The sequence below is a fragment of the Rissa tridactyla genome, chromosome 13 (genome assembly GCF_028500815.1).
Source record: "Rissa tridactyla isolate bRisTri1 chromosome 13, bRisTri1.patW.cur.20221130, whole genome shotgun sequence".
NCBI lineage: Eukaryota > Metazoa > Chordata > Aves > Charadriiformes > Laridae > Rissa > Rissa tridactyla.
Genome location: NC_071478.1, coordinates 14,605,806 through 14,629,246, shown reverse-complemented (window position 1 = coordinate 14,629,246; position 23,441 = coordinate 14,605,806). Strand labels below are relative to the sequence as shown.

The 23,441-nt window shown below is 42.9% G+C and overlaps 2 protein-coding genes across 10 annotated transcripts in view; one reads left to right on the top strand and one right to left on the bottom strand.

The window, feature by feature from the left end:
* The window catches only part of RNFT2 (ring finger protein, transmembrane 2), a 31,319-nt gene extending 23,283 nt beyond the window's left edge, over positions 1-8,036 (bottom strand). Inside the window, exons 1-4 of one of the 7 annotated variants that reach the window (XM_054219627.1) lie at positions 7,984-8,036; positions 7,063-7,250; positions 4,363-4,858; positions 1,112-1,590 (exon numbers count right to left, since the gene is read on the bottom strand). In XM_054219627.1, coding sequence (XP_054075602.1) covers positions 1,112-1,590; positions 4,363-4,445 — 562 coding nt within the window. In that variant the 5' untranslated portion in view covers positions 4,446-4,858; positions 7,063-7,250; positions 7,984-8,036. The other 6 variants (XM_054219629.1, XM_054219628.1, XM_054219632.1 and 3 more) reach the window with 6 other exon arrangements.
* Positions 8,037-8,079: 43 nt separating this feature from the next.
* Positions 8,080-18,807, top strand: SPRING1 (SREBF pathway regulator in golgi 1). Of its 3 annotated transcripts, none has more exons than XR_008469176.1 (6): positions 8,080-8,397; positions 9,011-9,167; positions 10,419-10,570; positions 11,089-11,202; positions 12,247-12,468; positions 18,165-18,807. XR_008469176.1 is itself a non-coding variant. In XM_054219755.1 (5 exons), the coding sequence occupies exons 1-5, from the start codon at positions 8,287-8,289 to the stop codon at positions 12,328-12,330; spliced, it is 618 nt and encodes a 205-aa protein (XP_054075730.1). In that variant the 5' UTR covers positions 8,080-8,286; the 3' UTR covers positions 12,331-14,620. The 3 variants fall into 3 exon arrangements, 1 of the variants encoding a protein (XP_054075730.1); XR_008469175.1 differs by lacking the exon at positions 18,165-18,807 and adding an exon at positions 14,376-14,620; XM_054219755.1 differs by lacking the exon at positions 18,165-18,807 and having other exon boundaries at positions 12,247-14,620.
* The last annotated feature ends 4,634 nt before the right edge of the window (positions 18,808-23,441 follow it).

Sequence of the window (23,441 nt, the reverse complement as noted above, 5' to 3'; positions counted from 1 at the left end):
GAGGATCTGCAGTCCCAAGCCATTTGTTATCGGCATTTTCAAGCTTAGAAAAAAATTTCCTGGGTGATATTCTGGATGCACTGAAAATTAAAATATATAGCCAACTAAAACAGGGCAGTCTGGACTCATATAAAGTTAAAATTTAAGTTAAATGAAAATGAAGCTACTGCAGTGAGCACTTGCCACCCAGCCCAATACCAACACTCTGTCCTAATGGCAGGTTCTGTGCTGACGCAGAACAGAAGTGCTGCAAGTTGTGGCTGCATTGTGCAAACAACTCAGCTACGTGACACTATTACAATAGCAGTTCATCAGCTCATGGAAGACAGGGCACACTATCCAAACCATACAGTATATCAGGCCCAAAGAGCGAGATGTTGCAGACGTGAATCAATACCTGGTTTTGGGAATACTGGCAGAGCTGTAAGTGGACTAAACTCAAGCATTACTGGCTTCCCTGGGATAATAAACTCAGCATACTACTCCCAGAATGAGTAAGGATCCTCAGACATGCCACACATGCAATTTTGTAATAAGAGAAGGATTAGATGAATAGGTTTTGCCTGACCACTCAAGCGCTGAAAAACTCAGGTACCATTAAAGAAACCTGGATAGACATATTTTTAGGGCACTTTGAAGATCAGGACTGCAGTGTGTAACTGCTGATGCTCTTTGGCTTGATTTCACAACTACCCTCCTCCTAGCTATACAAGTGTCTCATCCCTCTGAGCCCTTCCGTGCTACATGGGGGTCTTTGCTAATCACTAATGGAAGCTCTCCCCATCTCTCCTCAAAAGAGGTCTGAGGGAGAAGCCTCAGTAACATCCTCAGCCCCTACAGAAATGTCAAGGAGAGATTAGGGAAAAGTACAGAACTGATTTCCCACAAGTCAGGACAGAAAACAGATAGGACTGACACAGATGAAAACAGCTTGGACTGAGAGTAGGATGAATTTATCAAATGCATTATCCCACGCATTTGAATACGTCCCCTTCATGCTAGACTACCTGTAGATACTGTCATGGGGATAAGCGTATCAGACACCACAGAACGATAAAGCTTCCTAACCACCCCCTAATACACTTACAATCCAAAAAGGATAGATGCTTACCAAGCTTATGCTGGAAACAAACTTTAGCGAGGAGGATCAAGATGAAGGGAAGTCCCTTCTGCAGCCAACCGATCACAGCTTTTAACTCTGAAAGAGCCGGGGCTGGCGTTCCAGCTTGTTCGTCACTGCCTTCCTCAGCATGCCCATGGCGGTCCCCTCCTGCCATGTGCAGTAGAGATGAACCCCGGTGATGGCCATGGTGGAAGTGATGGGACGACTGCCGGTGGTGAAATGGGGCTCCTTCTGTACGACTGGTCCCTTCCTCCCTCGGGGCTGGCATCTGAATGAATACTTCCCCACCTCCTGCTGAAGAGCCCAGAACCAAACCTGACTGGAACGGCGTGGCTGTGATGGTGCCTGACGGGATACCTGCCAGGCCTGAGAACAGCTGTTGTGGTGAGGAAGCTTCAGCCTTCAGACTTTCAAAAACTCCACTTTCATCCACGCTGGTTTCAGAACTGACTGTTTGGCTCCGGTTTCTGCAGTGGACGAAGATTAGAAAAAAGTGATTAAACAAAAATGAGTGCCACAGAACTTCTCAGTCTTTTAGCCCAGTCCTGACTGTAGTCATTTAAGAGTTCCTCAACCACTATCAGAATACATAAGTCTCTAGATGACAGATGCTTTTCCCTCTATTTGCTGTTGGAAAGTCACAGTTGCAGAATTAGAGGCCAGTAACCAAACTGCTAAGATAAAATCAGAGTACTTCTAAAGAACTGATCAAAATGCACCAGTTCTTTCATCTAAAGAACAGGGTTCCCAAATACCCCCTTTACTTTACCTCCGATACCAAATTCAACATCTTCTATAACGATTTTAAAGAAAAACATACAAAACTTTACACAGCACAACCAAGACAGGTCACATTATATGCAAATTATCAAGCTAACTCGAAGAAATGACCTACCCCCAAATTCTTCTGTCGCTATTTAGGGATAACCTAGGGATTATTTAGGGATGATCTACCTGCCTACTGATGAATAACACAAAAAAGAGACAGAGTAAATTGGGGAAGAGAAGCGCTGAGAGCTGCTTGTGTGTCCCTGACACAACAAATATTACAAGTGAAGGATGTGCTCATGGGTCAAGAGAAATTGTTTTATTTTGATATTCTTGGAAAATTGGATATGGTTGTACCCAAATTACTGGGCACTGGACAGAATTAGATCTGGCTCTGATTCTCTCCTGAGCTCATTGGATTATAGCCAGATTCCAAAAAGAAAGTCCTAAATATCTTCATCCTAATACCAAGAGAAAATAGGCTTTCTTCACCTGTACTCAGTACTGTGGTACTGAAATGAATGCATGGAAAGTTTAGATGACAGGGTACAGGTAACAGGCAGAACAATCATTAGGCAGAAAATGCCTGGCAGAGAGCAAATACCTCCCTAACTTGCAAAAGGAGAGTAAAGAATAAATAAAGCTCAGCAAGAGGCAAAGCCCACAAATAAGGCACGTTGCAGAGCTTCAGTCTCTCTTGATTTTAATCCTTGGAGATCTCTAACTTTAGAAATAGTGGTCACAAGCTGAGACAGCACTTGCAGGCACATACAGGGCCCTTAACCCTCTCTCTCCCATGGGTTCAAAATCCTCACCAGGCATCTTACAGGGCACAGAGCACTGCCTTTCATCTCACCCTGGAGATAGCTTCAAACCCCTCTGGGCATACCTTCCCACTAAGTAAACTCCTAATAAGGCTTTTTATAGCTACACCCCATTCCCAATGTCTCTCCACAGGCTCCAGCAAGGAATTAAGTCAACAAGATATTGCACACCTCTTTTTGGTTCAAAATACTCATCAACCAGATCTTCAATTTTACACCTAGCATTACAATTCAGGGATGTGTACACAAGACAGGGACATAATGTGACAGTACTTACGTCTGGGAATGTAACAAACAAATTGGGTGGAACCCAGCGTTAAAGACACATGTATTGTTTGGAACAATACTACCAGGAGACACGACTATGCTTTCAGAAGGAAGGAATTAATCAGGGACATACTTAAAAATAAATAAACAAGGACGAAATTCCAAGTCTGCTGCAGAAGTGAAGACCAGTGGCAACAACATTTCATTTTACAGTTAGAAATCCCTCAGTCTATGTTACTGACAAAATGTATTTACCTTGTTAAAAAACAGAAGCATTTGTAAAAACCAATCGACATTACTCTGCTTATCTTCTGCACTCAATAATAGACACTTATTCTGAATATATTTTAACCATTCAAACAGATCCTAAAGTGCCTTACAAGTTTGTAGAGTCAGAGAGCTCTACACTGCAGATGAGAGGGCCCATACACCATCTTCTGTGCCTCTCAAGCTCCAGGCTTGCCTGCTGGTAACAAACCCACAGACTGCACTGAGGCTTGGGCAGCATCATGCAGAAGTTGTTGAAGGTGCCTTTCTTTTCCCCTGAAATTAGGAATGGTACCACACTAGAAGTGGTCATGACATCAAGCTGCACCTCTGCCTGCAAAACTAAGAAATACTTAGCGACTGCTTGTGATCACGATCTTTCACTTACAATCGCAGCTCAGAGCAATGAAAATCGTTAGTTCCATCTTTGTCTTAGAGTAATTAGATTAGTTTCTTCTTTAGAGAGAAAAAAAAAAAAAAGTCAAGCTCTAGCCCTGGGAAAGCACAAGGGAACATTTAGTACCAGAACAACAACAGTGGTAAGCCTCCCTTGCTGATGTTATAATTACAGAAATGAATTAGAGGTATTCTTCTGTATATTCACACACATGAAGCTAGATACAGATTCTGGGACGACGTGAAGGGCCACCCAAAATCTTTATAAAATACTAAGTCATATTAGTGGGGAGCTTCAGACGAGCAGACGTTTTAAACACCTTCATAACAGAAGTATAAATAGCCTCTGTTCATGCAGAGCAATCCTTTCAGATTGATAGCGCTCAGGAGCCCCACAGGACTGTGCCATGAATCGCTCTTCTAGAGCTCCAAAATGTCCTGCCTATGCAAAGCCAACTGTTTCCATGTGTGCCATACTGGATCATGAAACCTGAAACACTCTAGCTGGTAGTAGTCAATAACGGACATGAAGAAGAAAAGTAAATCCATCTTTAAACTCTCTAAACTTGAGCAGAAAACTTGGCCACACTACATGCACAGGAAGTATACGTCTTTCTCAATTTTGAGATTTCATCTGCTAAAACACACCATACACTTAAGTAAGAATATTTTCCTCTGGAGGGGAAAATGAAGGAAAAAAAAAGGAAAAAGATTTACCTTTCAGGAGGAACGTTGTCAGTGTTGCTGCTATGCCGTCTCTGCATTTTCCTCAAAACCTTAAAACACAACACGCTCAACATTAACGTCGTAGGTCAACAATTCACAGTGTGACTACTAACAAAGGCCCACAGAGTCAGAGGGTTGTGAAACCCATTCAGCTAGAGACATGGCTGGCATAAATCATTTGCTTCTCTGAAAGCAAATCACCTCAGGATTGCATTTGGTTCTTAGTACACTTGTAAAGAAACAACTTTCAACAGGCAAATGGAAGCGCACACAGACAGATCTCCAAGCAGGGCAGGCACTAGTCAGATCCCTTTTTGCAGTATGTGGCAGTCACAAGGAGCGTACAGCTGTGTGGTGACATGTTCTGATAAAGATCTTGAGGACAACTAACAGAGCAGCTCTCGACGCGACACATCAATCGATATATGCTCTCTGGAAATGAAATCCCTTCTTCCTCTTCTGAAGAAACTTGCTTTGTAAGGCAAAACTGAGAGGGAGGAAAAAAAGAAAATGTATAAGCATTTTGAATGAAAAAATACAACCAATTCATGACAATATTCTTTTAAATAAGTAACCCATTCCTTTTAAACCACAAAAATGCCATTAGCAGACTCTGCACAATGGTCATAAATAATATGCACATATGCAGAAGATCACATGTTCCTGCTCCACTCATTCGGGAGTTGTCTGCATAAGTAAGATCCAGAATGGGAAATGGCTTTGAAACCCTATTAACTTCAGGAATTTTTTCTAGAACAAGGAGAGAAGTTCTTTATTTAGTTATCTAAATCTCTGCCCTCAAGCGTCTTAATTTTAAGGGAACAGCCTCAAACACATCACACCTTTTAAAAATAAAGTTAATTCAAAAGCAAAGACCACAGAACCATCATCATCAAGGCAAGCACAGAGGACCTGGCAAATAGTTTTACACTGGTTAATGTTATATTTGTTATACAAAACCCAAGGAATGGGCTATTTTTGCAAGTGATTTGTCCAGGTTCACACATGCTTTTCATAGAAGATTTAGAGAGACACTCTGTGTATCAGCGTTAGACTACAATAGCTACTGAATAAAATGTAAAAGGCTGTAAATACTCTTGACTATTGAAAGTTATAACATTATTTATAACATTTCAAATGGTATGAATACATGTAAATAAATGTGGAGCTCTGTATCTGTATCCTGTACAGGCACAATGGTTCTGAGAACATTTCGCACCCATCTGTAAGCAGAGGAATGGAAGCTGAGAAGTAGCAAATCTGGAATATTTTTTTTCCCCTATACTTTCACCTTTTCATTCATACTCTTTACTTTCAGTGACCCACTAACCCATGCAAAATTGCATTCAATACAAATTTTATGGGCTTTATGCCCAAATTGTGCAGTTCTCGGTGCATAAACAGAAAGTTGTGTTTACCACGTGCACCTGCAGTAACAGTACATGTAGTTTGCTCAGTCCTGAAGATAAGTTACAGAACAGTGAAAGAAGAAAGGGTATTTCAGTTAAATCACACAGGGAACTGTACTGAATTTCCAAAGGGATGAAACAAACCCAAATATTTACATTTACAAAAAAGAGAAAGACTCTTGGTTTATAACATCCAGTCTTGAAGAACGCCATTGAGTGGGCGGACTGAGACAACACTGGATTTGAGTCACCACTGACAGAGAACACGGAGGTTTTAAAATGAGATGCCAACTTTGGACATCCCCTTGACAGTTAATATAAATACACACATATCTATGTAAATAAAATTTGGCATAACCACATAAGGAAGGGAAAACACAGCTTTCAACAGATTTTATGGAGAGGATGCAGGAAGACATTATGAGTACCAGAAATCTAATTCTAACCAGTTTTCTGACACTCTAACACTCTCTTAACTACAAATTTTGATCTTGTAACTCCCAGCAGTTTTTTAATCTCTAGCTATACATTTCAATTTGTGTTGTGCTTTCAGGGCCAAAATTTGTTTTAAAAGGATCTGTAAGTTTTAAACAGTAAAAAATACATACTAAAGATTTTTTTTTCCAAATTTTTTAAAGCCGCATTTGTAGTAACAACATTTAGTACTCCAGGAATCTTTTATGCTTTCCCTGCAGTAAATGTTGTTTAATCCTAACCAGACAGTATCTCTGTTGACTTAATATATAATATTAACCTCTTTTTAACCAAAACAGTAATTAAGGTGTGATGAAAAGGCCAAGACAGGCTGACCCATGCAGGCAGAGCTGTCCTACCTGTGAACAGCTTTGGGGTCACTGCTAATAAAGAAATCTGCCCGTCTTCCCATGCTACAAGCTAAGAGCTAGAGTCAGTGTGGAGGTAACTGAAGCTTGGAAAGTGCTTCACTCTCTTCTAGACTATTCTAATGACTGTCATTAGATTGCAATCTAGACTGTAATGTGGGGTGAAATCACATTCCAAAATGACACGCAGCTCTATGGGGACTCCCTTTTTCCTCTGGCATCAGCCAGGAAGGGGACAGTGACATGAATGCAAAGTACTGCAGATGCAGGACGTTGTGAGATGTAATCACCTGTTCTGCCCAGAGTCCTACAGATTTAATATCAGACAGAATTTAAATGGGCTTTGCTCCAAAAGGCACTCAGCTTCAATACTGATTGGTCTTGCCTCTTCCAGATTAAGGGTTTTCATCTTGCAACACTTGGACATTTTTTAACAGTACCTGAACAACAGGTTTAACCAGAGGTGCAAGGTGCCACGGTGGGAGAGAGGGAAGCTCAAGAGGGTGCAGACATCTCATACAAGGAGTCCTTCAGATAATCCAAGATGGTCCAAATTTCAAACTCATCACAGGTCCTCCAAGCTGGATTACTGTAAGGCACCTGGATCACAGTGCTCAAACTGGCGCATCTGTAAGAAGCACATGTATAGAGTCATTTTCACCAGAGCACTGTGAGTTTCACCTCTCCATCTCCTTGGGGAAGACAGAGAGGAGCAGGAACGCTTAGTGCTTCAACCCCAGTATGTGTGCACAGCCCCACACAGTCTTTTTGCTCTGGGACTGGCACCTGCAGCCCTGCTCATTGCACAGGCAATCCCCTGGGTGCCTGCTGGGCTGTACTTTGCCGTCATGGTGTATACACACAGACACGTGTGTGTGTGATAAATAGATATATACATAAATGTATTTACATATACAGGCATATGTATACAGATATATATCTATAAATACAGTTATATACATACACACACATATACATATATACATACACACACAGAGAGACAGAAACGAGGCCTTTTCTCCCACAGTTAGGTGGGGGAAGGAGATTCACAGAATCACAGAATGTGTTGCGTCAGAAGGGACCTTTAAAGGCCATCTAGTCCAACCCCCCTGCAGTGAGCAGGGACATCTTCCACTAGGATCAGGTCGCTCAGAGCCTCATCAAGCCTGGCCTTGAACGTCTCCAGGGATGGGGCCTCCACCACCTCTCTGGGCAACCTGGGCCAGTGTCTCACCACCCTCAGTGTAAAGAGGCCAAAAGCCGCAGCGGGGGCGGGAGCTAGCAGGCTCTAGGGAGCACCAAGCCCGGCTTGGCTTGGCCCGGCCCAGCCCGTCCCGACGGCCGCGGCCCCCCGTACCTACCCGTGCGGGCCGCGGTGCCCAGCACCGCCCTCTCCCGCCGCGGCCGCGCCCCCTCCGCGCACGCACATCCGCGGCCGCCGCCTCCCCCGCCCCGCCGCCGGCGGAAGCGGGTGGGCCGCGCTCCCTGCGGCCCGCTGGCAGCAACCGGGGAGGCCGCGCCGAGGCTCTGTGCCGGAGCCGGTGATGCCGGTCCCGGATCAGCGCTGCCCCCGCCGTTCCTCTCCCTCCCTGCGGCGGGCGAGCGCGGCGGCGGCGGGGGGCTGAGGTCTCGGGTCCCAGGGCCGGGCCGCCCGCCGCGCCGCCATGGTGCTCTGGGGAGCGGTGCTGTGGCGGCGGCTGCTGAGGAAGCGCTGGGTCCTCGGCGTCGTCTTCGGGCTCTCCCTCGTCTACTTCCTCACCAGCACCTTCAAGCAGGTCAGTGGCCTCCCCCCGAGTCCCCGGGAGGTGCGGGCCCGGGGCCGGCACGCTGCCGGGCGGGTTAAAACATCCCCTGTCCCGGGGTGACTTCTGTTCCTCAAGTGCTGTTGCTGAACTCCTGGGTGACAATTGCATTATAATTATTAAATAAAGATAAGAGTGAAAAAGTGCCATGTCTGATACTGTATTCGATAGCAACAGTGTTTTGAGCCAAAACTGGGAACAAAAGCCTTGAAGGGATCTGAAATGTCTCTTGTGAACTATAATTCCATTAGGAAAGAACTTACAAAAGAGAAATACGTTTATCCATGGGTGTTTAATGTAATATATATGCTACTTCTGTGGTTGTAGTAACCGCGTTCGGCTGCATTAGCTGATCCTGTGGTGAACTTGCACGCCCTCATTTTACTGGATTATGTTGTTTTCATGCTGTCTATGGCAAAAAGCAAACTCCCGCAAGTAGTGTGTTGCTCACTCGGTTCACACTTGTGTTTCCAGCGCTGTGGAGTTTACGACTACTGGGCATTTTTAATGGTGGGAAAAGCAGGTGGGTTGGGATGGCAGAAGGAACCTGTGTGTTTAACGGCGGCAATGCTGTCTTTCCTCGCAGGAAGAGCGGACAGTGAGAGATCGGAATCTCCTTCAAGTGCAAGAGCATGAGCAGCCGATCATGTGGAAGGTGAAGTTCAGTTCGGGAAACAGCAGTCAGCTGAGTAACCAGTGCAGGAATTCTGTGCAGGGGAAGCTCCTCATTACAGATGAACTGGGTATACTTGATGCTAAGAATTTATTCTGCGTATTGCAGTGCTGAATGCTGCTTTGCCTGTCTGATTGTTGATGGCACTTCCAAGTAACGACTGCTCCTTTTTAAGGCATTCGTACTGCACAACCTCAGCTGCTGGCATTCTGTCCTGAATGTTGCTGTGGCTGCAGACACTGCTGATCTGATTTCTGCGCACAGCGGGCTTGGGTCCAGCTGGGCTCAGCTCAGGCACAGAACCTTATGAATGCAGCTGTATTGTTTCCAGGACCACTTTAGATGGAAAAAAACCTCCAGTTACCTTTGCATAGAGCTCAAACATTGAGTCCTGCTCAATTTCGTGTGGTTGCTTGCAGAGGTATTTGTACCTCCCTGCAGTATATTCCTACTGTCCAGGTATGCTAGGGAGAGTAATTGGGGAAAACTGATTGGCCTTTTGTGGAGGCAGCTCGGGACTGGCATAATTCGTGCTCAGTCACAGTTAACAAGCTCATCTGACCCTTGTAAACCCAAGGATATTTCTTGCAGGTTTTCAAATTATCCACTTGTTTTAAGCATATGGAGCCTTTTTCCCCAGTGTGCTTGTTGCTCAGGCTCTGTATGTTTCTTGACCAGAAATCAAGGCTGTAGAAAAGCCACCATGTCCTCTGTGATTTGCATCAATGTTAAATTTGGCACTGCCTGAATTATGCTTCCTGCTGATTCACTAAGGTCTCTAAAATCACAGATATCCTTCCCAGTCTAACACTGTGGTAGTACAGCTTCCAGAAGGACATACACTGTGCTTCTATACTATGAAGGACTCCACTCAACAATAAATATTGCAGCTATCCTGCATGGATAAGTCTACGTCTCTTCATATTGAACTGTAAAGAGAGTTATTTAGATGTAGACCAGTTGAAAGAACATATGTTGTAGTTTTTTCCAGTGAAGTCCATCACCAGTTGCCTTTCCCCCTTCCAATCACAACAATGAATTATGCCAAAAGGAAATCAGAACTCAAATATTCTGCGTTTAAGTACTCATGCTGTATATACAGCATATTAGAGTAGGTACATAATCGTTGTGCAGGTAACAGCAGCCTGTTGTGAAACTCAACTCTACGTGCAAGTGTTATTTCAAAGAATTGAGGGGGATAATAATCTACTAAATGGTAAATAAACCTGTTCTGAAGTTATGTGATTCTTACTATGGATTTCTATAGAACATAAAAAGGAGTATGTCTTGCCAGTTGTTACTACTGGTTTTGTTTTTTCAGGCTACGTCTGTGAGAGGAAGGACCTACTGGTAAATGGCTGTTGTAATGTCAATGTGCCCAGCACAAAGCTGTACAGCTGTGACAGCTGCCTTCCCAACGGCTGCTGCAGTGTGTACGAATACTGTGTCTCCTGTTGCCTGCAGCCCAGCAAGGTGTGTACACTTCCTCCTGCTTTCCAGGTGTTCTCAGGTTCCTCTGTGGCTAATAGCGCTTGTTTGTGAGGAGTTTTTTCCTTTAAGAGGGGATAGCTCATTTTCTTGAAAGAATGAGGAAAGCCTGCAAGGACCACATGGCAAGCTATAAATAAAGCTTCAAAAATATTTATCCTTCCCACCTTTGAGAGGAAATACTGGGAGCCTTGCAAAATGTTTCAGCTTCAGGGGAATTGCATTTGCTGAAGGGAAATGGTTGCAGAAAAGCTGTTCCAGCCAGTATCAGTTTTGCAATTAACACTTCCTTGTGTTCTGTTAGCTTCTCTGGATTCTCTTCCTACTGCCGGGGTTCTGTGATGTGTTATCCTTTCAGTGCTTGCTAGGAATTCAAAGTGGAGTTACTAACTGTTCCTCTGATACTTGAGCTGTGTAGGTTAAGGTGGGCTTCGATTACTCCTTGTTGAATGATGGTGTTTGTGTTGTTTTTGTTTCGTCATTTTTTTTGTTAACCACTCTAGCAACATCTTCTGGAACGTTTCTTGAACCGGGCAGCTATTGCTTTCCAAAACCTCTTTATGGCAGTGGAAGATCGCTTTGAATTGTGTCTGGCGAAATGTAGGACTTCATCACAGGTAAGACACGAGTATATGTCCAGGACTCAAAAATGTAAAAATGCCCAAAATGTGCCCTTGGAAAATGGAACTTGGTCCTAAGAATGGCTGGTCTGTTGTGCTTGCACGCACACCGGCATTTTCATAAATGCTCAAGCTATGGCTGAGAGGTAATCTGAAGGCAATCCTCTGGTTTCTAAGGTGAAATTGTAACATCAGCAGTAAATGAAAGGCAAAGTGCCTATTTAGAGCAGGATGAGTTGTACGCTCTCTTTAGAAAAGAGGTACTTAACTAAAAGGAGATTAACTGAGTTCAATGACCGGTGAAGATCTTGTAAAGATGAGAATAGTGAGAGTTTTCCCCAGTAGCTTCAGAATGCTATTTACTTTATGGTACAGTTTTAGACTTACCATATGCTGACAATCATCTGCATAGTAACTCAAAAAGTATGTTGTAATTTTTTTTGCTTTTTAAGAACAGAGGAGAACTTCTGTTACCTGTGCGATTTTATTAGAAGTTTTGTTCTAAGCAAGCGTCGTCCCTCTCAGAAAGTGCTGTTGGAGATGTCATGCAGCTCAAGTATTTAATATAGCAATAGGAATGGATTGCAAACAAAGGACATAGTTCCAAATGTCTCCAAAATTAGTTTTGTTTCTTTTTTTTAAAATTTCCCCATAGTATCTGAACTCTAGGTTTATCAAGAAAAATGCACACATCTCAAGTACCAACTTATTATGCCTTGCTTGCTTAGCACATTTGACAATACTGCCTAAGCATATATATATATATATTTTTTAACTATTGGATCTGTTCCTACCTTCTCAGGTAGTCTCTGGAAAAGGAGGTTCTGGGTATCGTTCGACATTAAAGTGCTATTACATAGCAACTGTCTTTTATACGTTGGGAGTGCAGCGGTGTTTAATTACAGATGATATTCTAATGTGTAGAAGAACTTGTGAAATTTTTTGCGTATGTATAAACACTTTGTGTTTTGGCCTTCAGGGAAGGGCTATATTGTTTCACTGTGTGTGTATTGTTAAAGCTTCTCCTTCTCTTTCTGACAGAGTGTGCAGCATGAAAACACCTATAGGGATCCAATTGCAAAATACTGCTATGGCGAATATCCCCCCGAGCTTCTGCCTGTTTGAAAGCTGCATGATCTAAGCAACAAAGGGAAGGAACTGGAGACTAGAAACCAAAAGAGCAAGACGACGGCTGTTGCTTTACAAGAGCCTCAGTGTAAATGGCTTTTGTTCTTTCTGGGGACAAACCCAGAGGCGCACAGTGTAAGTGGGGGACTTAAGTTCTGTGGGATTGAATCTTGCTTTCTTCAGTTTGTTATGCACCTGCTTGGGAGTACTAGAGTACTAGTACTGTACTGGAGTACTAGTACGTTCTTTGAATACTTCCTCTAAATTTTAGGATGCATGGAGTTGATCTAGGCTATAAAACATCATAGGAAAAATATCCAACGTAGCTTTGCAGTTCTACCCGGAGGTTCAGTTGTGTCTCTGGACTGCAAGACTTTCCAGAGTGACAGTAATAATTGGAGGATTTTTGCTTTTAGAGAGTAAAGCATGCCTGTTGCGCTTCTCTCTCTGGAGCGCTTCTTGACATGCATGGTGTACGCTACATATGTAATTATGAATTATTTATTCATTTTATATGGATTACTAGCTGAAACTATTGATGCTTTGCATAGCTAGTTGTTGATGCCTTTCAGTCCCTGTTTTGTTATGTCAGGTAGAAAGGATATTTTAGATCCTGACTAAAATTGGTTGGTTGTTTTCCTCCTTAGTCTAAAGGAATTATATTGGGATTTGTCACTATAGTGCTTATGTTCCTCTTAGTGAGTTTAAAGCAGTCAGAACTCCAATGGAGTTGTTATTCTTCTTAAGTCCCATAGCACGAGAAAAGAGCAGGGATCTGCCTAGGATGGGATGTTTATTGTCTGTAAACTCTTTCCTTGTTACTCTGCAACCGTTTCCTCAAAGAGGAGTCTTAGTCTTGCAGCCAGCTCTCTGCTTGTCCCCTTTCTGACAGGGAGCACTGGAGATTTGTTTGCTTGAACTTGTTCAGGCCTTCTGTAATTCAAATGTACTTCACTCCTGGTTGTGCAGGAGGCAGAAGGGTGGAGTTGTTCTAGGATTTCAGTTTAATGATGTCCTTGTGTATGAAGTAATTGGAATGTCAGAACATGGTGCAAGCCTCCTCTGAGGACAACTGTGTTGCATGAGTTCAGTTAAGCAGCCATGATGTTTTTGATTTGCTGTTCGACATACTTGCTACTCTGGAATTTTGGTGTGATCAGAATGGCACTAGAACAGGGTTGGTTCTCCAACAATTTCTCCTAGTTCTCTAAAGTGGCAATTTAAACTGTCTCCCTCTTAAGGCCACTGAACAAAGATGGGTAGAGAACCTGTGAAATGCTGACCGAATTTGTGCTCGTCCTGCAAGTCGCTGGGAAAAGTCCAAGCGCTAGACAAAACCGGGCTGTTCTTTTCTATATACAGAGCCTCACTTCTCTTGTTTTTTAACTCCATCCATCTCCTCCATGATTTTGACTTTGTGTATCCTTGTTTAAACTGATACTTCCTGTTCCCTGACTCAAATAAAACAATCTACAGAGGCTTTAATAAAAACAAACAAGCACGGTGGTGGAGTATCTTGGTGCAAAAGATCTGTAGAATGCTATTGGAATTACATATGATATAAAAAAAAGTAGTGTTATCAGCCATCTGTTAAAATCCACTTGCATTGTTTTCATTGTTCTTTCCCAGAAGTCATCAAGTGAGATAATGGTTCCATCAGCAGATTCTCTTGAAAATCTTGTTTTTTTCCAAAAGCTTAAAAGCTTTAGTGTTAGTAGTTTATCCAGCTGAAAATCTGTCTCCCCTTTGCTGCCATCCTATGGCAACTTGCTGCAGCAGACATGATACAGCGTGAAGATGCAGTGTGAAACGCTGTCTTCAGAGGGTAGCAGAGGTTACTTCTCTTTTCAGTGTTTAACAGATTCTTCACCCCTGTTCCAGCACTTTATAACTGTTTTCCTCAGGGAAGGCCATCAGGCTGGTCTATTATATCATTCCTGCTGAGATGTATTCTAGCATTTCATGGTTTTGCACAACTGCTGAGATCAAGATACTGATAGCTTGACCTTGCTTTCTTTTTCAACTTGGTATTAATTCCTTAGCAGGTGATACCACCACTTGAAGCAGTAATTGTAAGAAATCATAAGAACCAACCTAATTCGGACAACGTTAGTGGGAATTCTTGGCCCCTTTCTCCCCTAGAAAAATGGGATGTGATCAGAAGTGCATTGTGACCACTGCCCATTCAATGGGACAGAAACTGTATCCTCCCTCCGTGGTTGCTGAGCTGTTCAACTAGTGCCTATACTGTATGTTAAATCATTAAAAACTTATTTGTGTTCCAAGATATTGCCTGTTCTCATGTCTTTCCTTGAACTACAAGGCAACTGTACCAAAATGTAAGTTTGAAGAATGCAGTGGAGCATAGAGGGACACTAACTTGAATATGCGTAATAAAGGCAAGCAAGTAGAGGCAAACAGGAGATCTATTTCATGTCAATCTAAGAAAAAAAGCATGCTTCTATCAATGGTGCACGGAAAGATCTGGCCCTTTGCAAAAGTGGATTGAGCAGGGAAAGGAAAGTAAATGATTGCTTCATGTTGTGAAGATACAGTGAGAATGCCAAATCTGTGCTTGCTGGTAATACTTCTGTGTGGTTTAAGTGATGTCCATCCCTCTAGCAAAAAAGCCTAGTGATTCTGTGGTTCTTAGTGGCTGTCCGACATCTCCTTTCTATTTGTCAGCTAAGAGATTCAGGTTGTTGACTTCTGTTTGGCAGCAGATTTAATGAGAGCACTCAATGGAGCAACTAGCTCTGCTTATCTGCACTGAGGTCAATGCTGGGGATAACTGAAGGGGTTCTGTGCTCCTTGCTTTCTGTAGTTTACAAGAATATTATGCTAGTGAAAAATGACAGCAGCTGACATCTAATGAGGAACAGGTACAGTATTTGGCTGTACCAATTTGGAAAGAGTAATTTATGGCAGAAGGACAAAGCAGTAACTGCAATCTTAGCTTGATTTCAACTTGGCTTGCTCTACTGCTCCATTGGGATGGTACATGGAGAATTGGATAAAAATTCTTACGGTAATGGGCTGGAGTTCTGAAAAAGCAAAAGCAGCCTTCTGGCTTCAGGACAACACTAGACAGTTGATGAGTTGGGATCATGGTTTCTGCATTCTCAGAATCTCACTTATTGTAGTGGCAATTCTTTCCCTATGGCCAGTCTCAAAAATTGCAAACGTCCAGGGATTGCTCCACCAGTAAAGGTTCCAGGAGCGAAAACTGTGGCTTGTTCTCAAGCTTTCTGGGAACCACTTTCCTTGCCCCACAAGCCGTGGGGCACCAGGCTTTCCTAGCCACGTCAGCCTCAAACCCACCTACCCCACTCACTGTGGTGCTGGGCACAAAAATTGCAAATGTCCAGGGATTGCTCCCACAGCGAAGGTGGGGGCCCATAAACACATCTCATGTATGTGTTCAGGCTCTAATTGCTGGAGAACTAAGAAACTATGTTAGTAGTCAATTTTCAGAATATAAAGCATTAAGCACTGCGAATCATAGAATCTTCATGGTTGGAAAGGACCTTTGAGAGCATCGAGTCCAACCATACACACAAAAAAACCAACACACCCTACAATCTCTCACTAGAGCATGAAAATCCTGAACATGAGTCTTTGTTCTGATACGCTCTTAATAAGCAAATGCTTTTTAAAGTTCCCTTTTCCTTTAGGTGGACAGGCTTGAGCTTTAGGATTTGCTCTGTCTTGTGCTAGTCCCTTAAATTGCAGACACACCGGATCCTTTAACCTAGCACCATACTGTGATATTTCTTCTTCAGTTATTCTAGTCAAGGAGAGGTGGGGGGTAGGAGGTGAAAAGGAATTTTCTAACTCAGCAAGTTCCACAACAGATGGGAGTTCAGCGAATTATTGGTGCTTTACTAAGAGCGCTCTGCGTTGCTTCACAACCTGAGGCAAACAACTAACTATATGCAGAGGGGGAAAAATGCCAACTTCAAAACGTGCAGGGAATGATGGGAAAGTACTTAGTTCTTAATTTTTGATCTGTGTCTAATTAAACAGGCAGCCCTATCTAATGTTTTTGGTCAAATAAAGTCTGACTTGTAGCAACACGCATATTGTCTATATGATGTTTTTCATTTTCAAGGCAGTCATATGGCCACAGATTTTTCTTAGAAATCATGGCTCTTAGTAGGTTAGAAGTACGGGTCTTAAGCGAGAATTCTCAGGATGCCTTCGTACTGAAGCATGTTTGTTGTTGTGGTCTGCTGTTTTGCCTATGGTAAAATAACACAAAGTTGCAGAGTAGAGAAAATTAAGAAATTCTGGCTGAAAAGCTTGCCTTGTGGAAGCTTTTCTAGTATGTATTTCAATGAAGGGGATAGAAGACCACAAGCTACAGCTGCAAATGGAATGGGAGGCAAGTGTTAGGTTTTCCATAGATGAGATTACAATCAATCTGTTTCTACTGTCAATGGTTGAAATGAGGACTAGCACCTGATTTCTTGCCAATTCAATGGAAGCTTCCAATAAAATCCAGCTCTCATTTATCCTGCGTTTTCTGTCTGTCTGCATGCACCTATAGAGTAAGGCACACTAATAGGAATCAAGATGAATGGGAATCGTATGTCAATTGTCTGCACTCTGTTCCTGTCCTGCACAAAATCTGTTTAGATTTTAAACTCCTCAGAGCAAAAAGACAATTCTACATTTGTAGTTCCTGTTACTTCGGACCATGGCCTCACCTGGAGCCTTTAATGTACCTATTGATATGAGTAACACCTGTCTTACATAGATATGAAATATCACCATTTGAAGAAGCGGGATAAGGTTGGGTATAAGTCACAGGTATGACATGTTTGCTTTAACACCAAAAAGTAGCATGTTACTGTAAGCCGGCAAATAAGGGCTCTCTAAGACTCAATTTCGGAGTGTTAGAAAGCCGGCATTCTTTATTGCAGCACTGAGCACACAGGGGATCACTCCGCCAAGTGTGCACGCCGAGTTGCTCAACTACAAAGGTTATAAGCAATCAGAATATACATATTCGTTACATTTCCCAGAAATGATTAACATATTCATATTATCACCTAGAACTCATTAATATATGTAAATGTCCTTGACGCATGCGCGTCCATGTCCATTGGTGGTCTTCTAGGGTCCTCTGGTGGTTGTTGGTAGTCTTCCTCACCATGTCTGCTGATGGAACTCAGTCTTCACGCATACTCACTTCGTCTTTTGGCTTAGTTTACAACTCTTGTTTTCACAAAACTAGCTTATTCTAGCATCTCTCCCTATCTATTCTACTCAAGGATACAATGTCTCAAGACTTCCTTTTATCCAACTAAACCCAGCAGACATTTAACCCATCCGCTTACAAAGCATTTCAAAGAAGTTAGCTACGTTATTCCAGTAAGGAGGGAACTATATGTTCCTTTTAACTGGGTATCAGTAAGGCCTGAGGAGCCTTTCACCGCAGTGTTTTGTGCTGTTCAAGGCTACTGTATCACCGGCTACTGTATCAGCATCCTAGGCTATTGATGTTGTCATATGCATAAAAATGTATCCATCATCTGTGTAAGATGACACGGGGTATGCTGTATCCACATCTTCAAACTGAGAAGTGTAGATTATTTGCAAACTACAGTTACAGACCCGCTTAGTAATAGAAGTTGTGCTGAGAGAATAAACATGTTCATGCATGGATGAACAAGGGCCTAATTTATCTAAATTGCTAATGCCGTAAAAATACACATTAAAATAAAAAAACACAATCCTCTGTAGTAGCAAATGCACAGAAAAGTATGAGTAAGGGAATGTAATATACCTTTTCTGATGTCTTTTTGTATGCTCAACTCTTGTGTCAGCCTGCAAGCTTACTTCTAGCAGCGTGTCTCAGCCCGTGTAATGGCGACGATCATCCAGCAGAGGTTACCACAGCACTTGGATAAAAGGTGGATAAACGCTCCTCCCCGTGGAGCCCGGCTGGCAGCTGGCCCTTAGAGCTGGATTTCACTTGGCGAAAGGCAGGCAAGGCTGCAAGTCCAGAATACGAGTCGTTATAGTGCTCCCGGAAAACGTGTGGAGCGTCTGTCTGGAATTACTGCCGCACCCTTGGCCTGGCCACCCAAACCCACAAAATAAACTCACCTCAGAGGTCTGCCTAGGTGCTATGAGGTAAAACAGACGCAGTAGTGGGGTGACCTGGTTGACAACTGTTGTATTAAAATAATAATACTAATTAAAAAAACTCTGACCCTCACGGTAGGGGGAGAGATCTGCCCTGTGCTGGCCTGTCATGGCGGCTTTCCTCACGCTGCAGGGCAGCTGCGCTCTGACAACGCGGTGAACGAGGCTCCTCCCTCCCAGCTGGGCTCCGGAGGTGTGAAGGGACGGCTCCGCCATCGAGGCCGGGCCTTCTCCGACACGGCTCGCTCAGGAGGGCTGGCGGGGAGCGACCACCCCCAGGCCGCGCCGCCGCCCCTCGGCACCGCTTCCCGCCTTTTTCCCCTCACGAAGCTCCCCCGTTAGGGACGAGGGGAGCCTCGGCCTGAGGCGGCCGCTGTCCTAACGAACCGGGCCCCGGCACGGGGCGCTCAGACCGGGCTCCTGCCGTTCACGGAGCTCCATAACCGTGCCCGGATCGCGGCCGGAGGAGCGTCCTCTCCCCGCCTGGTGGCTCCTAGGTGGCGGCTGTGACAGGGGAAAGCGAGGTAAGGCAGCGTCCCGGCGGCGAAGGGCTCCTGGCGGGGGGGGGGGTGTCGATGCCGGGGTGCTGCTGAACGTGCACAAGGCCGTATTTTAACGTGTAATTAAGTCTTAACCTGTTGTGTCCCTGGTACTCGGGGAGTAGCCGTGTGGGGGGCTGCAGCCGCCCCTAGAGCTCCGTGGTTCTGCTTTTTAACCTCCCGACACCCCTAAACTTGCTCTCATTTTTCTTCCTGAGCTCACTGAGTGACTGAATGCTCTCGTTTCTCCTTTTTTTTAATTTTTTTCTCCTTTTTTTTGTCCCTCCTCTCCTCAGGCCCCTATATCTTTACCCCCTTCCACTGTTTTGCCTTGGATCTGTCTCAGCCGCAGTTACTGAAGGTTGAAATAGCATAGCAGTAATTCACCCTCTTGGAGGAAACTTTGCTTTTCTTGGTGAAGAGAGGTAGTGTAGCACGCCCCCCTTGCTTTTGAGGTAATAGGACGTCTCTCTACTCTTCTTCTCCCCTTCTCAGTTTCTCTTCACCCCCACTTTAATCTGGTGCTAGCTGTAGCTTTCCAGCATCTCAGTCCACCTTTGCTTTGAATATTTATGCAAAATTTCATGCTAACGTGGTTGCAGTGCGTGTTAAAAGGCATACCCATCCCACATTTCAGGAGACAAAAGAAGTGTTTCTCGGTACCTGCGCTGTCAGCCAGGCTAGAGAGCGGAGTATGAATCTTCCCATTTATGTTGTTTTTGTCCTTAAGAACTCAGATCTTGGACCTGGATCCTGTTACGCAAATGCATCCCAAATATATGGGTTTTGCTTTGATAAGCATACAAGAGTTCTAAATCTATTTGAAAGTTACTGAAGATCTCTAGGTTGTTGAAGAAAGCATTTGTCCTAATTACGATGTCCTAGCTTGCTGCCAACAGCAGATGAGGCTTGCTGCGGGAGAAATATGACTTATGAAAAACAAAGGTGTACGTGCTGTTTGATCTCAGTCTTTCATTGTGAAAAGTTTATATTTAGAATTTGTTCTGATGTCAGTTAAACTTTTTTTTGAGTAGTTACTTAAAATTTTGTTATTATCTCAAAATGAGCCCAGATGAGTTGTGCTCATGAACCTTCATCTCACTGTATGGAAGCCCAGCCCTGTGCTTAAAAGTAATTTGAAAAAAAAAGATATAAACAATGATCTCCTTCTTTGGTTTGTGGCACCTGGGAAGACTAGTGCTCGGTGTTCAACATGCTTTTTTCCTGTCCTGCTAGTTTGTGAATTCAAGCTGGCTTCTATCTCTGTCGTGCATATTCCTGTTTATAAAAGCTTTGCAGTTGGAGGTGAGATGATTTACTGGTCACACATGAGCCCAACAGCGGTGTTGAATGTGGAGGGTTCTAACTCCAAGTGTTCAGCAATCACGAGCCAGGTTCACTCATAACACCACAATAAATTTAAAAATAAGTGAGAACTGTGCTTGTTTATCATCTGAAGGTGGACTAATGAAGTTTCAAAGTTCTGAGTTCTTCTCTACAGCTATAGAGGTTTCATTTTTCTTTCTCGTGTAAAGACGGAGGTTTCTATATGGTCACCTAACTGTAGCAGCTGCAAATGGAAGAAAGTAACAAATATTATGAGACCTATGAAAACATTGTGGTGACTGACAGCCCTGTTATTTCTGCAGCATGAGTGAAATAAAAATCAAACTTCACCCTATAAGGATTTAGTTGCTTCTGTATGTAAAATGGAAATTCATTCAGGGTTTTTTTTGGTACATAACTAATACTCAGCTATAGAAGATCTGTTAAGGAACTGTAATTTTTATAAAGTCATTTTTTCTGATCCTGAGTCCTAAAACTTAAAAAAAAAAAAAAAAAGGGGGGGGGTGAGGGAGGTGGAATTCTTTTGTAATTTATTAAGTGCTGTAAGTTGTGTAAAGACTGAGAGCTCTGGACCTCATCAGGATTCTCCCTGGCTTCTTGCCCAGCTGGCTTTCAGGTTGGTTCCATGTGAAGAGCTGATGTATTCTGTCCTCAAAACCAGAGTTTGCAGTGGAAATGCTGCAAGGGACCAGGCTATTAAAACAAATTAAGCTATCTATTTGTAAGCATTGGCGAAACATTTTGTGATGTTACACTATATGCACTTGTCACAGTCCTGCCACATCAAGGTTAGAGTGAGAAGGTGACTAGCTGGCAGTCACTTAATCAAATGGAGATGTTGATTTCTCAGGTAACCCAGGCAGGGTGAGGCTTGCATGCTCCGTTGCTTTTAACAACCAGATAATGAATATGCTTTCTAGAATTCGTGTTTCTCATAGTGGAAGCAGCAGCTGCATGTGATCTGTGTCGCTGTCAGAGGAAAGTGAGATGTAGTTAATTCAGGTCTACACAACAAAGACATATTGATCATGGCTCTTCTTGCTATGGTTGGCTATCTGCAATAACAATGACGAGGACAATGCCGCAAACCAGGATGGCAAAACCAAATATGCTTTGTCTTAATCCAAAATGTGAGAGGGCTTACTACCTAGCTTCGCTGCTGAGCATCAGCAATTTCAGAGCAATTCTGCTTCGGTCTTCAAAGGGTCAATAAGATACCAAAATGAAGTGAAAAGGGCACATCTTGTTCATGTCATTATAAATACACTTCATTTTTAGCTATAAGGTTAAAATCATGAATTCAGTACAAACAGCTTGCAATGGATCAGTTCCACATGATTTAAAAAACCCCGTGTTTATGGTTTCTGGATAAAGTTATACTGAGCTGCTTATAGTGGTACTGAATGTTGCAAGAATTATATGGAGTGAATGAATACATTATGTTTCCTCTGTTCATTCTCTACCAGCAATACTTGGATTTGGATGATTACATGCTATATATTTAGTAGTGTTCATATTGCAGTGTATTTTTCTAGTGTAAAGCTAAAAATCCTCGTATACCAATTTTGTAATAAAAAAAAGTAATTATTATTTTTCATTTCTGCAGAGGTACCCAACTCATTGTCTGTCTTCCCACTTTTCCTTCCTGTGAGTTTCCCTTAATAGCTGTGTCTGCTTTTCTTTTGTTCGTGTGTTGTGCAGAAGAAAAATGGGCAGTAACAGGTTTGCTAATTACTATAAAATTCTTCCCAGCCTTGTTCTGTTCAGATCATTCTGTTAGCTAACAAGTAATGGAGTGCAATGGCATGATGGCTTTTCACACTTTTCATTATATTAGGTCTTTCTAGTGCAATATATTACTGGGATTGTCTTCTGGGGCTGTCACCAATAGCTTTTGATTTTCTGCACCTGCTGTTTTCTTTTATCTCAATATTCCCTTTTTGCTACTACGTTAATCCTCCTTATCTTTCCTAAATGACTTTTAAGGGCACAGGACGTCTAGCCCCCTGCTTCCTCAGTTTTTGCTAGGAACTAGCAAAGCTGAGTATTGGCGTGTTCGGTGTCTTGCCAGACAGTCTTCTGACCAGTGTCAGCGCATCCACATCAGTGCAACAGTTCCTCTCAGTTTTAAGTTTTACCGCTATACCTAAAGGCAAGGTCTTTACCCTCACTGCATCATTTTGCTGCTGACACCTATTTTTCCTTACCTATCAGTATTGTCAATGTCATCTTTTTCAGCAGTATTTACGGCAGCAGACTTGTCTCATCACTCTGATTATATTAGCTCCAGTGATTGTACTTTCACCTCATTACTGAAATAAAGTTAACATTAATGAGAGTCATGCAGCTAAACCTCTGCTCACCTCTCTGGAAATTTATTCTAATGATGAAAAGGAGATGCATGTGGATCTGTTTAAAAGCAAGATAGCTTTTTTTCCAACCCCCACCTAGTTACCTACCAAATTCAGTGTTAAATAAAGTCTTTTGTTATTAAGAGCTGAAGATGCAAAAAACCCCAAATTTGTTATACAGCACTAACCAATATCATTTGTCCTTGTTAAACACTGAGCTTTGTACTGGTGTGCTACAGTGTTCCTTTATGACCCAAATTTCTGTGTTGCTGCTGCTTCTGGAGAGGTTTTTGTCATATCTGACTCCCACGATAAATTATCCATAAAGCACTTGGAGGTCCTAGGGGGTGTGCTAGGAAAGTTCAAGATATCAAGTCTAACAGTAATCGCACCTATAAATGAGATGAAGCATTGAGAGAGAGGTGGAAATTGTTTATAGAAGACACATAAGGCTTTGAGCTCAAAGAAGAAATATAATTTAGATAAGCAAAAGTTAATGAGATAAGACAAGTGTACATGATGCACGCACCAAGCAAAGAGGCTCATGAGATCTCTTACTGATCAGAATTTGGATTTACAGTAAGAGCAGTTATTTTGCTACTGGGTACTGCTGGGGAAGCTGTATCAGTAGAGGTGGTTTGTTTGTGGGTTTTTTTTTGTTTGTTTATTAGTGAAAGCTTAGAGAGTAAGAATTCTCTTTTTATTAAATCATCTTATA